Consider the following 18,922-nt stretch of genomic DNA (forward strand, 5'->3'; position numbering starts at 1 on the left):
TCATTCTATTGTATTCCATGTACCAAAAAAAGTCCCGCCCAGAATCGTGCCGTTTTTCTTCGGAAATGGGGACGAGCCGTTGATGGCGGGATCTCATGTAACCATAACGTGCACCGTTGACGAGGGTGATTTACCTTTCGAAAACATTCGATGGGCTTTTCACGGAAAAGAATTGTCGTCGCAGATGGGAATTGAAACTGTGAAAATTGGAAAAAGAACAAATATTCTTACAATTGAAAGTATTGCTCCGTTTCACAAAGGAGAATATTCATGTATAGCGACAAATGCAGTGGGTTCAACTAATTATACAGCCGTGTTAAATATTAGAGGTTGGAATTTGCTTTAAATTTTGCAGTAATACACGAGGCTATATTATGTATATAAGCGCTGCCTGCGTATTTATTTATGTAAATTCAAGATATTACAATCATGTTTCATATTGACCACATGACATGTATGTACATGTACATATATGTCCCTTATTTGCTCCTGGAAAACCTTTCCTGTTGCTGAAATTCTCTCCTTTATTATGCTTTCTCTTCCAGTTCCCCCAAAAATTCGTCTATTTTCCCCTCCTGATGACATAGTTGCGGGCGAATCGGCCGAAATTCAATGCACCGTTACTGGTGATACTCCAATCAAAATTGTCTGGTCCTTCCAAGGATTCAGCACAACGCTGAACTCGATGAAAGGCGTTCAAATTTCTAAACTCGGAGATAAGAAGAGTTTACTCAATATTGATTCCTTATCTGCGGAAAATTCGGGGAATTACACGGTATACTAAATAACATTAAGTGTCCAAGAAAGCTCATAGTACTGCACATGTACATATTGAAAATAATCATTTATGTATACTTTCTTTGAGTAGTGTTCTGCCAAAAATTCTGCTGGAATTGCAAATTATACAACCTCATTAATTGTCCAGGGTTAGATAATTTTGTGGTTAGGTGTACGCTTTCAGCAGGTTAACCGATCGCATTGCATTCTATTTTTTGTATAAATTTTCATGCATGTTATATGACTGACACTGCAACTCAATGTATTGTTTCTATTCCTATAATTTCCCAATCCAAAATCCAGAATCTCCCAGGATCGTGCCGTTCTCATTCGGGCCAGGAGAAGAAGCTCTAAATGCTGGTACTCATGCAACGCTACAGTGTTCTGTGGATCAGGGGGATATGCCGTTAAGTCTTCAATGGATTTTTCACGGCAAAGAATTGTCGTCTCAAATGGGGATTGAAACTGCTAAGTTTGGAAAGAGAACAAATATGTTGACCATTGAGAGTTTAGCCCCATTTCATGCAGGAAATTATACGGTATGGGTTTTACATAAAGACTGACCACGTACAATTGAGATTTGAAACTTTTACCGTAATGGGTTTATTCAGTGTACTGCAACAAACGCTGCAGGTGTTGCTAACTATACGACCACATTGAAAGTGAATGGTTAGATGAGAGCAATAATTGATTCCTGTGCACATGCTCGCTTGCTTCTTTGTTTTTTTTGTTGAATTATGAACCTACATCACAGTATAAAATTTAGATTTTTTAATAACTTGTGTAATGAAACTATATGGAAATATATTTTCATGTTAGTGGAGCTAATTGTAAGCTAAAAACTTTAACTATATTACAGTTCCACCCAAAATTAGGCCCGTCTCGCTGGGTGATGGGTTATTCGGCTATGGCGAATCGGCTGAAATTCAATGCACGGTTAATGGCGATACTCCAATGAAAATTGGCTGGTCTTTCCAGGGCTTCGGCACTGCATTAAATTCAATGAAAGGAGTGAAAATTACAAAAACTAGTGAAAAGAGTAGTCTGCTCAATATTGAATCATTGTCTGCTGAAAATTCGGGAAATTACACGGTACACATAATCATGAGTATTTATATTGTCCACAGGCGATCGAGTTAAAAAATAATCCTAAATGAAATATATTTATTAGTGTTCTGCAAAAAATTCTGCCGGAACAGCAAATTACACAACCACATTAACTGTTCAGGGTTTGAAACACAATGACATTATGGTTATTGTAGTTTGAGCTTCTAAACTGACAAGCGCATCTGATTGACCGTATTACTAGTTTCTTCTGTATGTTTTTCTCGAAAAATTATAACTTTTATCCTCCATCCTAACTGTTCCTGCAAGAAATATACACAAGCTCATTATCCTGCTTTCACTCAAAGTTCCTTCTCCTCGAATCATGTCCTTGCTTTAACGTAGAATTTAAGGCTTACCCTCAAGCTCGGAGGAGTGAATCGGGTTTGGAGCAATATCCCAGTTTCAACCTTCTCTCTCGCTTTGCGTAATGCATTGTAGTGCCTATCTCGAAACTTCGCATCGACCCTGTGGGGGGGGAGGAGTCGACCTCAGGGTTCATAATAGTGGAATATGTTGCACTCGTCTTTCTGCGTCTGATGGTATTTTTTCAAATTTTTTGGACTCGCGCGAAGGGCTGCAAATGGTTTACCAGTCTACATAAGGTTACATTACTTGATGGTAAACCATTTGCAGCCCCTCGCGCGAGTCCAAAAAATTTGAAAAAATACCATCAGACGCAGAAAGACGAGTGCAACATATTCCACTATTATGAACCCTGAGGTCGACTCCTCCCCCCCCACAGGGTCGATGCGAAGTTTCGAGATAGGCACTACAATGCATTACGCAAAGCGAGAGAGAAGGTTGAAACTGGGATATTGCTCCAAACCCGATTCACTCCTCCGAGCTTGAGGGTAAGCCTTAATGAGATATTTGTGCACACATGTCTATATATATTTCTTGCATCATGATCTTATAATGCAATGAACGGTTATAAATTGTGTCTAAACAATACAATGGCTAGCCAAGTGGATTTACATAGTTTCTTAGTGGTTCTTTAATGAGTGAGACACAGTATGTATGCATACATACATATAATAAATAAATAATGGTTTTAGGGTTTTCTTCTTATCAATCAGCTTTATCTCATATTAAAATTTGCAGTTCCCCCTCGTCTGGTTCAATTTAGCTTCGGCGACCAACCACTCGAGGCAGGCACACATGTATCGCTACAGTGTTCTGTTGATCAGGGTGACTTACCAATGAGTATAAGTTGGTCATTCCATGGCGTCGAGCTGTCCTCTCAAATGGGAATTGAAACCACGAGGTTAGGCAAGAGGGCAAATATTCTTACAATTGAAAGCATCGCCCCGTTCCATGTTGGAAACTATTCGTGCCTGGCTTCCAATTTAGCCGGTTCTGCAAATCACACGGCAGAGCTTATTGTCAAAGGTTAAATCATTTTAATTAACTGTGTATGTAGGCGTTAATTGCCTAGCGTGCAAGCAATGTGCCAAAGCTCCATAACAAATTTTTATTTTTTATCTATTTAAGATACTATCTTACTTACTTTTATTGAAATTTCCTCCTTTATTATGCTTTCTCTTCCAGTTCCCCCAAAAATTCGTCTATTTTCCCCTCCTGAGGACATAATTGCAGGCGAATCTGCCGAAATGCAATGCACAGTTAATGGCGATACCCCAATGAAAATTGGCTGGTCGTTCCAAGGCTTCAGCACTGCATTAAATTCGATGAAAGGAGTGAAAATTACTAAAACTAGTGAAAAGAGTAGTTTACTCAATATTGAATCCCTATCTGCAGAAAATTCGGGAAATTACACGGTAAAAATAGTCATGCACATAACAAATTTAGCCGGTCGGGTTAAAAACAATACTAAATGAAATTATTTGACAGTGTTCCGCAAAAAATTCTGCCGGAACAGCAAATTACACAACCGCGTTAACTGTCCAGGGTTTGAAACACAATAACATTAACGTTATTGCAGTTTAAGCTTCTAAACTGAAAAGCGCATCTGGTTGACCGTTTTACTATTTAAAAAAATCTAAGCTGATTTTTTATTTATTTTCCGTCTCAAAAATATTCCACACTTTAATATGTGCCTATTTTTCATCATCTCCAAAAGTTTGGAAATGATTATGCAAACTTATTCATCGTATAAATTATATGAATACATACATATATTGCAATGTGCTTATTGCTGTCAAGGAGTAAGAACAAACAATGTGCTCTGCAAATGACAACACTTACAAATGATATGCATATATTTATTCTCGATTTCGGGATCAAATCTTCATGGTTAATTTTGACACATATTTCTGCTATAATTTTGTTGAACTAGGAAAGACTTAGGAATGTGAGTGTTTTGCAGAAATAGATTTCTTTAGCCAGCAGGTGTGACATTAAATAAGTGTTGAGGGGGAGTATTTATTTTTTTTACTGAAAAAGTAGTTCATTTTGGTATGGGTGTCTTAACTCATTTGACACCTTGGAATGTTCCTTGTTAGATGAGGTTTGTCAGCACAAATTGGAAAATGAATTTTTTGTCAAAAAGCGTTGCTTGCTCCACTTCTCAACCTATTAGGATAATTTTAAAGCATATCGCATAGGATAGATGTATAAATTGTTATGATAAATGCGAGTATGTATATACTCTCCATTCGCACACAATTGAACTTTTACAGAAATTGAGAATTCTGAGAAACTACGCCACTGCCAGTCTCAAAGTCCCCCCTCAGGATAATTTGAGGGAATTTGAGACTGGCAGTGGCGTAGTTTCTCAGAATTCTCAATTTCTGTAAAAGTTCAATTGTGTGCGAATGGAGAGTATGTATGCATTTAGGACATGCATAGGCAAGATTGACAACAAAATGTCAAGCTTCCTGTAACTATTTATTTAGAAGCTACAAGTGTCTTCTAAATTTTATGTATTTTGTATCTATTAAACCCGGAACTACTAATTACACATCTATTTCCAATTAAGTACATGTTTTTTGCTAACAAAGTTATTAACATATTTACCTAGATACAAACGGAGTAAGACTAAAGGTCCCTTGCCAAACTTGACACTTTTTTCAGCATATTTTGCATTTTTATATTTTATAGCCCCCCCTTACGTACGTCCGTTCTCGTTTGGAGACCAGAATTTCTTTGGAGATTCTGCAGAAATACAATGCTCGGCAAATGGTGACACTCCAATCAAAATTTCATGGACTTTCCAGTCTATTGGTTTTGGTGCAGCCCTGAACAAATTGAATGGAGTCGAAATTACTAAAACAGGCCAGAAAAGTAGTGTCCTAAGCATTGATTCCTTGACTGCTGAAAATTCAGGAAATTATACGGTTTGTCAAAATAGTTACAATGACATACCACACTTTGAGTAATAATACGTTTGATCATTTTATCAGTGTACTGCAAAAAATGCAGCTGGCAGTTCAAACTATACTGCATCTCTGACAGTGAATGGTTATAATTTTCAACATAACGTTTCCAAGCTGCTAAATGCATAGCTGCTACACTTATCTACTTAGTGAATTTACTTGATACTAAAATTAAAGTTTTGGCTCTAAGTAAGTAGATGATTTTTCTGCTTTGTGTTTCCAGTCCCTCCAAGCATCTCTTTTATGTCGTTTGGCGAAACGGCATTTGCAGGTTCTGCCACTCAGGCTACATGTCTCGTGGCGAATGGTAGGATCTTATTAGTTCAACACTCGACTACGTTTACCATTTCTAATTCTATGTTAAACTGCACAGGGGATACTCCTCTTCAAATTACATGGAGTTTCGAAGGAGGAAATCTTAGCTCTCATCTTGGTCTTAAAACCGCTTTGATAGGGTCACGAACCAGTATGCTTTTGGTAGAACCAGTGTCCCTCGGAAATCAGGTCAATTAATCATTCATTTGAGTAAAATGACAAGCCATTAATTTAAAAAAAACGCATCCATGACAGGGTATCTATACTTGTACTGCGAGAAACGCGGCAGGAGTCGCAAATGCAAGTGCCGCATTGGAAGTTTTCGGTGAATATTCTTCGTTTTATTGTCCTGAATTCACAGACACGTGACTTTCTTTTGCAAGGCAATTAATGCGTTAACCATCTAAAAATCCTAGATATTATTATGTTGCGAGTAACGAGTACTTTTTCAAACATGGTTTACAAAATAGGCACACTATGATAAATACATCTAATAAATGAAGAACTATGGAATGACATAATCCAATGTAGGGTTCCCCACCATTCCTCCTTTCTCCACCCACTTTTACCTACTTTATCCTAGTTTTTTATATTTTTATTTTGTTCCCGTTTGTTTTTTTGCATGCATGTAAAGAAGTATATGTAGCTATACCTATTTTATGTATTTTAAACTCAATCCCTTACAAGTTTTCGTTGCCGCAGCATGGCTTTCAGCTTCTAGCAATTATGATCAACTCAGGATGAGCACAAATTAAAATTCTGTTTACAAATTTTAGTACCTCCAAGGTGGATTGTAGAGGTGAGTAAAATTAAGAATAGTTTTTAGTAAAAAATATTTAATTTAATATAGTTTGCATACAAATACATATTATAAATCGAAATGTCTAAATGTTTTTTCTAGCCTACTGATCGGGCATTTGCGCAAGGTATGCCAAATCGTTGTAAATAACTATGCATCCAGTATGTATATTTGGAGAATTAGACATTCATTTTTAATTCATACTTATTAATCCTTCACAGGTAGTGACGCTAAAATTGAGTGCAAAAGTGACGGATTTCCAAAGCCCAGTGTCGCCTGGAAGAAAGCAGCAGGTAAAGAATATGATTGCCTAATTATTTAGTGATACGTAATGTACTTATAATTGGAATTGTTTTAAAGGCGATGGTCCAATGGACTACAGAGATCTGAAAGGATCTGCTCCAGGGATGCGCGTGGAGGATGGAAATTTGGTAATATTTTTTTTTATTAATCCCTCGTATTGTGACTCGATATGGGTCATGGGTAGTATTTATTCATGTATCGCATTCATGTACATTTCCAATTCAGGTAATCTCGGCAATCCCCAAGCAAGCCGAAGGATATTACTTATGCGAAGCCAACAATGGAATTGGAGCCGTGAGTCATTTTATTTTATTCCAGAATTACAAATTATTGAAAAATGCTCAAAGAATAATAAAATATCAAATGGCATAAAAACAGGGGTTATCTGCCGTTATCTACATCTCTGTTCAAGGTATGGGCACATGCTAATAAATTGTGATTAATTTTAGACGATTTTCGATTTCTATCTCTTGTGTTTAATAGCGCCTCCACAATTTGAAATTAAATTCCGAAATCAAACTGCTCGAAAGGGAGAACCTGCCGTATTGCAATGTGAAGCCAAAGGAGAAAAACCGGTAATTTAAATAAATATATTTTGATACTTTGTTTCCACAATGATAGGTCTTCGGAATTAAGGTTAAATGAATATTGCGATTTAAAATTACATGCATGTGCAATCTTTTTAAGATTGGAATTTTGTGGAGCCGAGATGGAAAACGACTCGACCCAAAACCAGACCCTCGATACACTATTCGTGAAGAAATTCTGTCAAATGGCGTCTTGAGTGACTTGAGTGTCAAAAGATCTGAACGAACGGATTCTGCTTTGTTTACATGCGTCGCAACCAATGCTTTTGGATCTGATGAAACGAGCTTGAACCTCATTGTACAAGGTGAGTTAAGCGTATTAATGCTGATTTTAAAATGTATACATCAAGAAATTTTAATTTATAGAACCCCCTGAGGTACCCTTCGGGTTGAAAGTCTTGGATAAATCTGGACGATCTGTGCAACTTCAATGGAGCGAGAGTTTTGTATGTCATATTCATACATTTCTTATACATATGTACACTTTCATGTAATGTCTAAATCATTATGAAATGGGACTAAAATAAGTCAGCAAAAACATTTCGTTAACGAGACTGTCCTTGTTTACCTGGTTAAATATAATAAGCAATCAGCAATAGTTTTTAAAGGTTACGATGAAGGGCAGAGGAACTGACAGATTGACACTACGAATCTATTGTATACTCCCAAATCGTAATGCTTCAGACGCGTTGTGCCCTTACTTTGTAATAATTTTTTTGTGTGTTTTGATATCAGTCAGGAAATTCACCAATTACAAGATTTTACATTGAATACAAAATGTCCAAGAGTGACTGGAATTCAGGAAAAGATCGCGTGCTTGTCCCAGGTTAGAATTTTTTTCCTAACTCTTCTTCGATGATGATGCTCAAAAAATTATGATGGACACCTGTCCCCTATCTAAATTAATTAAGTCTAATGATAAGTTACTCTTGTTTATGGCTACGTCCAGGAAGTCAAACTATGGCTAGCGTATACAATCTTCGCCCCGCAACCACCTACCATTTGAGACTGGTAGCTGAAAACGAAGTTGGAACAAGTGAGGCATCTCAGTCGGTAAGTTTTTAATAATTATTCGTATTAAGAATAAGTACCTCCTACCTGTGTATGTAGCTTATTATGCACAATTAATGACACCTGCTTTTTGATATTTCTAGGTGACCATCATTACTGCCGAAGAAGCTCCCTCTGGACCTCCCACTGGAATTGCGGTATGATTCCTTATTATTTTTAAATTTAAATTTTATAACTGCAATGATTACATAATATTCACCAGGTTGAACCAGTTGACCAACATACTCTCAAAGTTACATGGAAGCCCCCACTGAGAGAAGAATGGAATGGAGACATAATGGGATATTATGTTGGCTACAAACTAGCCTCGTCTGACAAGCCATATTTATTCGAAACTGTCGAGTTCTCTCGGGAAGTTGGAAAGGAGGTTTGGCAATTATTTCATATTTTAATTTTTCCAACTGCCGATATATAACAATAATACTATACGACAACTACCTATAGTTCTAACAATGAGGAGGTGTGAGGTGGTTATCGCCGATAACCACCGGACTAATTTTAAATTGTTCACGCTCAAAAATAAGCCCACCCATATTTTTTCGTTTTCCTGAATGGGCATGTTTACACCCTTAGCGGAATTTTCAAAAAAAATTTCAGCCAAAATTCGGATTTTTAAAAACGCTGTAACTTTTCGAATTTTAACCCGATTTCAAAAATTGAATACAATTTTTGTTCAGAATTACTTCCCTGAAAATATAAAATTTCATTTTCAAAAATTTTTTAATTTTCAAAAAATTATCGTTTTTTTCATTTCTAAAAACTCAGAAATGGCATGAAAATATTAAATTTAAAAAATTTTTGAAAATGAAATTTTATATTTTCAGGGAAGTAATTCTGAACACAAATTGTATTCAATTTTTGAAATCGGGCTAAAATTCGAAAAGTTACAGCGTTTTTAAAAATCAGGATTTTGGCTGAATTTTTTTTTGAAAATTCCGCCACGGGCGTAAATATGCCCATTCAAGAAAACGAAAAAATACGGGTGGGCTTATTTCTGGGCCTGAACAATTTAAAATTAGTCCGGTCCACATTGGCGATAACCACCTGACACCTCTCCATTGTAAGTACTTGTTTCTTTGAACAAAAGTATTAATAACGTTTATTCTTTCTTACAGCATCATCTCATGATTTCAAACTTAAAGTAATTCACTCACATCATACCTCTCTCAATACGCAAACTTGTCCTAATTTTATTGCTTGTTCATTAATCATAGGACGTACACGGAATACTCTGTCGTTGTGCAAGCATTTAATAGGATTGGACCAGGACCAATGTCAAAGGAAGTTGCTCAACATACTGCTGAAGGGAAACCGGATCATGCTCCTCAGGTAATTTAAATGCACTTGATCGATTAATAGGAGAGGATTTACATAAACAACAAAATAGACACGTGCTAAATATTTTATTCCGTTTCTAGGATATCAGTTGTACCACGCTCACATCACAATCAATCCGAGTTTCATGGACATCGCCTCCACTTGGTATTACATTAATTGTTACATGGTGCAAATTCGAATTCCGAATAAAATATCATTGTTGTGCTACTTTTTTCTATTAGCTTCTGCCAATGGTGTGATTAAGGGATACAAAGTAATTTTTGGACCAGCATCTTCGTGGTATGGTAAGTAGATAGTGTAAATCATATTCCATGTATTTATATTCCTACTTTTAAACACTTTCTAATGTAAATTATCACAATTTCTAATAACAAGACGAAAAAACAAAAGAGATCAAAGCCACGCCATCCAGTGAAATCATTCTCCATGGACTGAAAAAATACACAAACTATAACATGACCATTGTAAGTATTTTACATATTCATTTCTACCTCCATAAACAGTTTTGAGAATTTATATGCACATCAGATAATTTTTGAAACCAACATGGGATATTTGTAGTTTAATTTTCAATTTATTTTTTTAGCTCGCATACACCAATGGAGGTGACGGTATTCCGAGCACGGCTGTAAGCTGCCACACTGAACAAGATGTCCCTGGTATGACACTACTCTATATGGTTTAAAGTGTTTATGAATATTTATATGAATCTAAATAAACAAAATTACATATAGGACCTCCAACGGCTGTAAAGGCTAGCGTTATGTCTGGAGATGCAATCCTTTTGAGTTGGCAACCACCTTCTCAGCCCAACGGTAATAAAAAACTAATTATTTTTTAGCCCGAGTCAGGGCTTATGGAACCGTCATGTCCGTCCGTCCGTCTGTCTGTCTGTCTGTCCGGCACGATAGAGTCAAAACGGCTGAACCGATTGACTTGAAATTTTTACCATATGCGTATTGGACAAAGTTAGGAAACGAGTTCGAAGATGGGCGAAATCGGTCCAGTGGTTGACCAGTGGGGGTCATCGGAGTGGGTGGGGTATTATGCACCAAAATTTAAAAATCGTCGTAGAAAGCTGAAATTTGGTACAGAGGTTGCTAATGGCTCCTAATAGAAAAAAATAACTTCAGGTTGGAAACATTTTCATCTTGAGTGACCCTATGGGGTGACCCATACCGATTTTTAAAAACCATCCTATCGAACTGAAATTTGGTGGAGAGGTTGCTTATGGGTCTTAATGAAAGAATATGAAATGATATTGGTAAAATTTTCATCTTGAGTGACCCTATGGGTGGGGTGACCCATACCGATTTTTAGAAATTACTTTAAAAAGATGAAATCCGGCACAATGATACTTAATGGCTTTTAATTAAAGAATATGAAGTTAAAAGTGAGCAAAGTGCAACCAGAGTGACCCTATGGGGTGACCCATACTGATTTGTGATTTATTGAGTCAGGGACATGTACCTGACTCGGGCTATATGGAGTCTGCACTGTAGGTTTTAATTTTTAGTATCATCAACCATGATTAAATTTTTTGTTATTATGTTCTTAGGCGTTGTCACCCAATACACTGTTTATCAACGGACGGTCGAACCCAAAGAGTCAGAAGCCACATCCCAGAAGATTCCCTCATTCCAGACAACTTATGAAATTTCCGGACTGAAAAGAAAAGAACGGTACGAATTTTGGGTTACGGCACACACTGCTATTGGAGAAGGTCAACCCTCAAAATCTGCTACTACCTCACCATCCAACAAAGTTCCTGCTAAAATTGCATCATTCGGTAAGCATGCATGAGTGAAACAATATAAATATGTTCCTTATAATCAAGCAATTATTAATAAAATGATTGTTCTGCAGCGGAAAAAATTGTTGCTACTCATCGAGATGAAGTGAAACTTCCCTGCCAGGCTGTCGGTAAGGACCTGGTGACCAACATCATATGGAAACAAATAGTAAACTAATATGATAAATTCCTTCCAGGTGTCCCTGCTCCTGAAATTAAATGGAAGGTGTGCAAAACTACTTATCAGTTAAAACTGATAATACCCATGTAGTAAGTTTGTAACTACTAATTAACTCATGAATGTAAATTGCTTTAGGTGAAGGGACAAATGCTAACCCAAAGTAACAGACTTCGAGTGCTGCCGGATGGAAGTCTACTGATAAAAGAAGTTACTCGTAAAGATGCAGGAGACTATGCATGCAAGGCAGAAAATTCGAACGGACATGACACGATTATGCACACCCTAGTCGTACAAGCGCCTCCACAACCCCCAAGCATTTCTTTGGCTGGAGCTACGGGAACGGTATGAGCTTCAAATATAAGCGGCACTGTCTGCGTACAAGTTGAAATTTTTTAAAACAAATTACAGGCAATCACTGTTCGGCTCAAATCCCCATCGGACTCGGCCCCACTTCACGGTCTCACCATTCATTACAAACAAGACTTTGGAGAATGGGAAGGTATGCATGTAGTGATTTATACGCATAATTAATACAACTCAATTACCCGAATAATAAATAGTTGATAGAAGTAGCTTCAAGACTGTGTTGATAATTTAAAATCAATTTCTTGTCGTGTTTTCAGCCACTCAAATTCCACCAAACATGTCTGAATATACGTTGGAAGGACTTAATTGTGGAACTCGATATCAAATCTACGCAACTTCTTATAACAGTATTGGAACTGGAGAGGCATCCGACATACTAAATACAAGGACAAAAGTTTGTCTTATTACTATCTATTTATTTGTTAATATAATACTTAATAAGGATTAGTATATTTATTCATTCATCTTTTCTCAATCAATAAAGGGTCAAAAACCTGGTGTACCCTCAGCCCACAAGTTTATAGAAGTTTCACAAAATAGTGTAACTTTACACTTGAGCTCTTGGGATGATGGTAACAAAGAATAATCACGTTTTACCATCATAAAAACTACACATTAATCTAATCAACATGTTCAAATGAATAATTTATTAGGTGGTTGTCCAATGTTGTACTTTGTTGTCGAGTACAAGGCTAGGTAGACATTTTTTTCTCATTTTCGTCTGCTGTTATTGTACATAATTACGAAAATATATTTGTACCTTGTTAATACATATGCATAGACACCAAAGCGATGGATGGACAATGGTTTCCAACAGCGTAAAACCCAGTGGAAATTATGTTGTTTTGGATCTTAGTCCTGCAACCTGGTACCAACTTCGAGGTAAAACAGAGAACTGCAAATCACTGAGAGAGATTATTAATCGTATGGTTTTGATTGTACATGTCGATGATTTTTTATGACCGATTTATAATTGTTTTTAGTCACCGCTCACAACAATGTCGGCTTCACCCAAGCAGAATTTGAATTTGCAACCCTAACGCTGAACGGAAGTAAGACACGTTTATTTAATACCCACCAACCATCATTAATTATCTTTTTGAATTTGCATTATGTATTTAGTTTAAATCTTTACATTGCTTTTACCTGAACCTACACAAAATATATGACATGATGCTGAAGGATTCATCTCAGATTTGTCTTAAGCAATCTACCTACAACCTATACTTACTATATTTAGTACATAGCATTTAGAATAGATAACAATGCAATGCATTTCTCTCTCTGCCATGCAATTCCATCCTTGATTTTCATTTTGAGTTTTCAGATTTTGATGTTTGATTTTTTTCAACCCGATTTTCTTTAGTGTTTTTGTTTACTGTTATAATTTCAAATGTCATTGAGGTATTTTTTTTGTTTAATTTTCGTTAATGTCCAAAAAAGACGTGGGGTTAAGTCGTTCATGATACATTCCTTATGATCTTGGTAGATATATTGGCTCCACCAACGATAGATAACGGAGATTTTGCGGCAGAATGGATAGCATTTCTCAGTGGAAACCTCAATCTAGTAGTACCCGTTGCTACCGGTGGCATCGTAATTTTTACTGTCTTGATTACAATCTGCGCTCTCCGACGCGGAAAGACAGATACGATGCATAAAGGTAATTGGTAAAATCTCTTACTCTCTGTTTCTTTATCTCCACAATTTAGATCAAGTGGGCCCGGCCAGAACCAATGATAATGGACGCGGACTTTTACTCGAGGTTTTCCCTTGGTTGCCAGAGTGGGTGGATTACAATATGATAGTGGCCGGATGTGCCATGATTGTTATCATAGTTGTAGGACTTGCGGTAATTTGTATCGCAGTATCCAGACGAAATAGAGGACCAGAAAGTTTTCGACTGCGAGGTTGATTTTTTTTAAGTTTCTGTCAAAAGGCTACAAAAAAGAGAATTTTTTCCAAAGCCCCAAACCGTACATAAATTTACATATGTATGTACATATTCTTTATATAAATATTCATGTTGCTGACAAGTTGCGCTGTGGGAACTCTCTATTTGAAGTCTTTGAAGAAACCAAAAAATATACTTACAAAAAATTGTATCATTTCTCGAGAAAGTCTTGTCCTGTCCTGTGGTTGTTTTTAGTGCTAAAACCTTACAAAATAATGAGTAATACATTTCTCGTGATTATTATTTCACAGATGAAGGATTGTATGCTCAGCCGGATATGCGTGGAATGACTTTGAAACGAGGTATTTAAAAAAAATGTTACAACATGTTATAGCAGCACAAATACAAATTTGTATTGCCAGCCAAATTTAATCGTTTTCATGTAATGTTTTTCTAAGAATTCCGAGATGAGTTGGGATACATTGCTCCTCCCAATAGGAAACTTCCACCAGTTCCAGGATCAAATTATAGTACGTGCGACCGTCACAAGAAAGGGATGAGTACGTACAATTTAATTTTTAAAATTATCTAGGTATAGTTTATAGTAATTAGTGTAAAAGTCAAGTCAGACTCACTCCTCTATGAAATTTGCACTGTCATTTCTACTTATCTGCTATATTTGTTTAACACAAAAGGTAAGCATTTTCTACTCATTGTTCGATCTTTGGATGTTACAAAAATACTTTTATTTTGAATGCATTCTCACTATCGCATCGGTACAAATCACTTGAGTTAAAAAATAGAATCATGGACGACTAATTGAAATATTATCAAGGTATTTATTATTTTGCTTGGAATGTTAAATCAATGTAAATGTCGATGGAATAGATCACCCCACTTGGAACGGTAGAAGACCTGCTGCCGCCACAGGAGTGCCTCATACATACGAAGAGTTGGCGAATGGGGGTGGTGGGATATATTATGATGACCACCCTCCTGTTCCACCCCATGCCCACTCTGACGATAGTTCGCTTTATAGTAAACCCCCCAACGGTGGTAATTGAACAACTACATATGTTGAACCTCGTGTCGCTAGCTAGTTACAGTCTATTGTGGCCATCATGTTCTATTTAAAAACCTCGTTTTCTTTCTTCTGTAACACGGTATTCTTATATCATGGTGACAGTAAATTAGCCGTACGTGGCGTTGCTATTTATATTATTAGCTTATTTCATGGTCAGTCTTGATCCAACAACTATAATTGTGGTGAAGCAGCGAGCTATATGGTCAACAGTTTTGTCAACTAAATATTTCACTTCTTCATAATCCTATGCTATGCAAATTGTAATGCTTATGACGGCTTATTGCATCTGTACTTCTCCTCTATCTGCGAACTTTCTTTATGAGCTATGATATTTAGTTTGCTGGTATTTTAACACAAAGTATATTTTCTTAGTGCCTGGTCAGGATGAAGAAATTTGTCCATATGCAACCTTCCATTTACTTGGCTTTCGCGAAGAAATGGATCCTTCAAAGGGCTCAAATGGTCTAACTCTTCCTCATGGTAAATAAGTGTATTTGAAATTAATAATTTGATTGTAGGAAGTTGTATGTACTTCTTTGTATCTTTTTTTGCGTAATTTAGGGTCCACAACTCTTCCTCCACCTGGACATGGCCATCATCGTGGCGGGTCGCAATCTGCGGTAAGTATTTACTAATACATAATATTAGCTCGTCAATTTGCATTCATATTTTCGAATATGTTGACCAAAATAATATGTTTTCTGTTGTAGCCTCGTGGCTCAAATACCACTCGGTATGGACGAGGACCTGTGGGATCAGGCGTTGTGTCGTCAGTTGCTGGAGGGGTAAGGTTCAGTTTTTCATATAAGAAAACGATAAATTTACAATCTATATATTCTGGAAATTTTAAACAGGGAACCGTCGGCCCTAATGGAATTATTAACCCGCCTAACCATGTATTCTCCCCTGAATATGATGATCCTGCAAATATTGAGGACGAATATGGTTACAACAGCCCTAATCGCCGAGGTTCTCTTGGACGTCGTTCTATGGGTATCGAAAGATAAAACAAGAAATGGATTTAAAGTTTCTAAAAAGTTAACGATATTGTGGTTGTCTCTTAGGATCAATGAGAACTGTTCCAATTCCGGAGAGCCCATCTCCTCCTCCTCCACCACCACGGTAAGATATTATTGATCATTGATTAAGAGGTGATTGGGGTCCTCAGATTATGTATCAATCACCAATCAATTGAGTAATACTTGTATGATTTTGCATTCGAATTTAGAATAAAGTATTATTTGTCAACTGATTTTATGAAATTTAGCCCCTCGGATTCACCAAACTCTACCCCTTCTCACTCTCAAATGAACCAAAGTAATGACTCAAAGGAATCCAACGAACTTTCTGAGGCTGAATGTGGTAATTAAACATATATATTTCATTACAAATTGAAATATATTCACATCTTACATGTCCTGTTTTGTTGTCCAGACCGTGATCCGCTGATCCGGAATCGTAACTCTGTCAGTGGTGGAGCTCCTGGAAACATGTCCACTGAAGAGATGCGACGACTTATTGAAAAGTATGTACTTTAATTGATACCATATTGAATTCTTTGTTAAAACTCACGACAATTGGAAAAATAACTTTGAATGCTTCTTACTACATACTTTCGAATTTTTAAGTATTCAAATTTATGACCAAGCTTTGTGATTTCATTGAATTTGTCCTAATACTACTTTTCTTGTTTCCTTCCGCTGCGATTCGGACAATAGTAGGAATCAGTAAGTATTTTATAACCCCCTTTTGTGTCTGTGTGCTGCCGTTTACATTTACATATGTACATAACATTGCATGCAGAATTATTTATTTATTTACTTGCATACCATTGTATCTATTATGATTACTTTTGGACATAAGCATATCTTTTAAATCTTACAGAAACGAGGCTCATTCCATTCCTAACGGACTGACTCCATATGACACAGTCAATGTGTAATTCTGTACTCGTCAACTAAAGAAGCGAAGAATCAAGTCACTTAAGGATTTATTTAGATCTAAAAATGTCTCTAGAAACCAAAGCAAGAAAACTTTAGGGGTATTTCCAAACTAAATACATACAGCGTAAGAAAGTGAGTAAGTTAATATACATTACATCGATTTTCAAAGTCTCGTCTCGATAATTATAGGACAACACCAACCAAATCGCTTGTGCACTAAAAATAGTCTTCTAGTAATCTAGATACATGTAAATGTTTGATCGAATCAGTGCGTATAAGCTTCATGTGATTTTAGTTTTAAGCTTATTAGTAGGTTTATTTATAAGTTGATTCAATATTGTCAAAGATTTTCAAGTCTAATCATCGCATATTCTTATTACATATACGTTTCGATTTTAAATGACTTTTACGGAATAGTTTTTATCGCGAATTAAATGACTCGAACGTAGCAAGAAATAAGGGGATTGGATTTTCTCACATTGCGAGTGAGATTCCAATTTTATGTTAGTAATCAAAAGAATCATTCATTAGCCATCACTTGCCATTTTAATATTATTTCCCGTCGGGTTCTTTCTTAAGTTGACTGATGAGTTGATTCACTTTATAAACTTGCACTACGCTAATATTTGGGAAAAGCACAATAGGATTTTAGAACGTTAGAACTTAGTTGTTAACACAGTAACATACATCAGTGACATCGCAAATAATGATAAGCTATTCAATTTCTGTCTTTACTGTCGTCTCGTGTAGTGTTGTCTCGTGAGTAAACCATCTTCTTTAGAAATCTAATCAATTAGTCAAATGATGACGTGCATCTAATGATATTATCGTGTTGTGGTAAGTAGATCGCTGTAAAGGAACATAGTAATACAGAAAAGTGTTGTTGAAGGCATTTGTGTGTAGGTGATGTATCGCTTGGGTGTACTCCCTATTTACCAATTTTTTAAATTATACTAAAAATATTCATTAAAAGTTATTTATTATGATGTTGTCCACTTATTTTATTCTTAATCAAAATTGTTATTGTTTGTGTAATTTTATGAGCGTTTCTGTATTCTTACATATTAGTATATGTATTGTACATATTTGGTTAATAATAATGTTGCATAATCAGGAGTTTTTTAAATTCAAATCCAAGTTATCAAGGGGGTACACCGGTGGACTGTCTTCTGCTTGAAACTAATTATGTGTATGTGTGGTTGATTGCTCACAAATGAGATTGCCAAACTAGAGTGAAAGTAATTGCGGATGCGCATTTGAGTTGATACATAGTTGATAAAACTTTGAGAATCCATAAGCTATTGACTTTTTCCACATTCTCATTTACTTAACTGCAATAGCTTCTGATTGCATAATGATTCCTAATATTCCATAATTAATCAACGAAACCAAACTGAACTGTTTAAATACAATATTAAATTGTGCTCACTCACTCACTCACTTTTGACTTGACTAAATACATAGATTTATTAGTCATACTATGCAACTCTAGAACTGATTTTAATGAAAACACTCAAAAACTGCTCTTATTATTGTTAGCTTGTCTGCTGCTGCTTGTAATTGATGTATTCAATGAATCGTCATTTCCGATAAATAACTGTTTGTGTGTACTGAATAATAATTAATCGCTCTATAGAAGTTATAGATTCCTAATCTTAACATATGTGTGTATTGGAATGAAAGTGATTAAGTTTATCATGCTTTTTATTACTGCATGAAATTAACAACGACTAAACCGTGAAATAGCTGACGACCTTGTCAAAAAAATATACCATGCACGATTCGATGCACAAAACACCATTTTTAAACGTAATAACATGAATACATTTGGTGTTTATTACTTGTATTTCCAACCGCATGTTGTATGTATAAGTGTCGTTGTATAATTTACTTAATTATCGAAATTCCAATGTAATTTGTAATTCATACCATGTTGTAATCTCATATTGTAGTAGCATTGTTGGATAATAAAATACCATAAAATCTCCACAAAATGTATGTTCAGATTTTTTAATTTTTTTGGTATGGTG

At 36.0% G+C, this 18,922-nt stretch overlaps 1 protein-coding gene across 50 annotated transcripts in view; it reads left to right on the forward strand.

Moving 5' to 3' along the window:
* The window catches only part of LOC110843338 (Down syndrome cell adhesion molecule-like protein Dscam2), a 42,811-nt gene extending 23,925 nt beyond the window's left edge, over positions 1-18,886 (forward strand). For 24 of the 50 annotated variants that reach the window (XM_035848598.1, XM_035848596.1, XM_035848582.1 and 21 more), the window contains 45 exons: positions 5,443-5,723; positions 5,790-5,859; positions 6,311-6,333; positions 6,436-6,460; positions 6,555-6,626; positions 6,694-6,764; positions 6,862-6,930; positions 7,015-7,048; positions 7,120-7,211; positions 7,324-7,528; positions 7,590-7,669; positions 7,959-8,049; positions 8,173-8,276; positions 8,378-8,431; positions 8,497-8,661; positions 9,410-9,435; positions 9,509-9,623; positions 9,713-9,776; positions 9,854-9,916; positions 10,008-10,096; positions 10,219-10,291; positions 10,367-10,447; positions 11,191-11,421; positions 11,499-11,555; positions 11,622-11,650; positions 11,741-11,947; positions 12,014-12,104; positions 12,229-12,365; positions 12,456-12,543; positions 12,625-12,667; positions 12,753-12,853; positions 12,955-13,023; positions 13,684-13,881; positions 14,177-14,227; positions 14,324-14,425; positions 14,754-14,921; positions 15,322-15,429; positions 15,511-15,569; positions 15,660-15,734; positions 15,804-15,942; positions 16,014-16,071; positions 16,217-16,311; positions 16,384-16,474; positions 16,668-16,676; positions 16,834-18,886. In XM_035848598.1, coding sequence (XP_035704491.1) covers positions 5,443-5,723; positions 5,790-5,859; positions 6,311-6,333; positions 6,436-6,460; positions 6,555-6,626; positions 6,694-6,764; positions 6,862-6,930; positions 7,015-7,048; positions 7,120-7,211; positions 7,324-7,528; positions 7,590-7,669; positions 7,959-8,049; positions 8,173-8,276; positions 8,378-8,431; positions 8,497-8,661; positions 9,410-9,435; positions 9,509-9,623; positions 9,713-9,776; positions 9,854-9,916; positions 10,008-10,096; positions 10,219-10,291; positions 10,367-10,447; positions 11,191-11,421; positions 11,499-11,555; positions 11,622-11,650; positions 11,741-11,947; positions 12,014-12,104; positions 12,229-12,365; positions 12,456-12,543; positions 12,625-12,667; positions 12,753-12,853; positions 12,955-13,023; positions 13,684-13,881; positions 14,177-14,227; positions 14,324-14,425; positions 14,754-14,921; positions 15,322-15,429; positions 15,511-15,569; positions 15,660-15,734; positions 15,804-15,942; positions 16,014-16,071; positions 16,217-16,311; positions 16,384-16,474; positions 16,668-16,676; positions 16,834-16,891 — 4,211 coding nt within the window. In that variant the 3' untranslated portion in view covers positions 16,892-18,886. Of the gene's footprint in view, positions 1-32; positions 330-545; positions 776-868; positions 927-1,080; positions 1,317-1,388; positions 1,447-1,636; positions 1,870-1,948; positions 2,007-2,985; positions 3,274-4,944; positions 5,181-5,246; positions 5,305-5,442; positions 5,724-5,789; positions 5,860-6,310; positions 6,334-6,435; positions 6,461-6,554; positions 6,627-6,693; positions 6,765-6,861; positions 6,931-7,014; positions 7,049-7,119; positions 7,212-7,323; positions 7,529-7,589; positions 7,670-7,958; positions 8,050-8,172; positions 8,277-8,377; positions 8,432-8,496; positions 8,662-9,409; positions 9,436-9,508; positions 9,624-9,712; positions 9,777-9,853; positions 9,917-10,007; positions 10,097-10,218; positions 10,292-10,366; positions 10,448-11,190; positions 11,422-11,498; positions 11,556-11,621; positions 11,651-11,740; positions 11,948-12,013; positions 12,105-12,228; positions 12,366-12,455; positions 12,544-12,624; positions 12,668-12,752; positions 12,854-12,954; positions 13,024-13,460; positions 13,635-13,683; positions 13,882-14,176; positions 14,228-14,323; positions 14,426-14,753; positions 14,922-15,321; positions 15,430-15,510; positions 15,570-15,659; positions 15,735-15,803; positions 15,943-16,013; positions 16,072-16,216; positions 16,312-16,383; positions 16,475-16,667; positions 16,677-16,833 lie in introns of all 50 variants that reach the window. The other 26 variants (XM_035848620.1, XM_035848616.1, XM_035848614.1 and 23 more) reach the window with 12 other exon arrangements.
* The last annotated feature ends 36 nt before the right edge of the window (positions 18,887-18,922 follow it).

This window comes from Folsomia candida, unplaced genomic scaffold, assembly GCF_002217175.1.
Source record: "Folsomia candida strain VU population unplaced genomic scaffold, ASM221717v1 Fcan01_Sc002, whole genome shotgun sequence".
Lineage (NCBI taxonomy): Eukaryota > Metazoa > Arthropoda > Collembola > Entomobryomorpha > Isotomidae > Folsomia > Folsomia candida.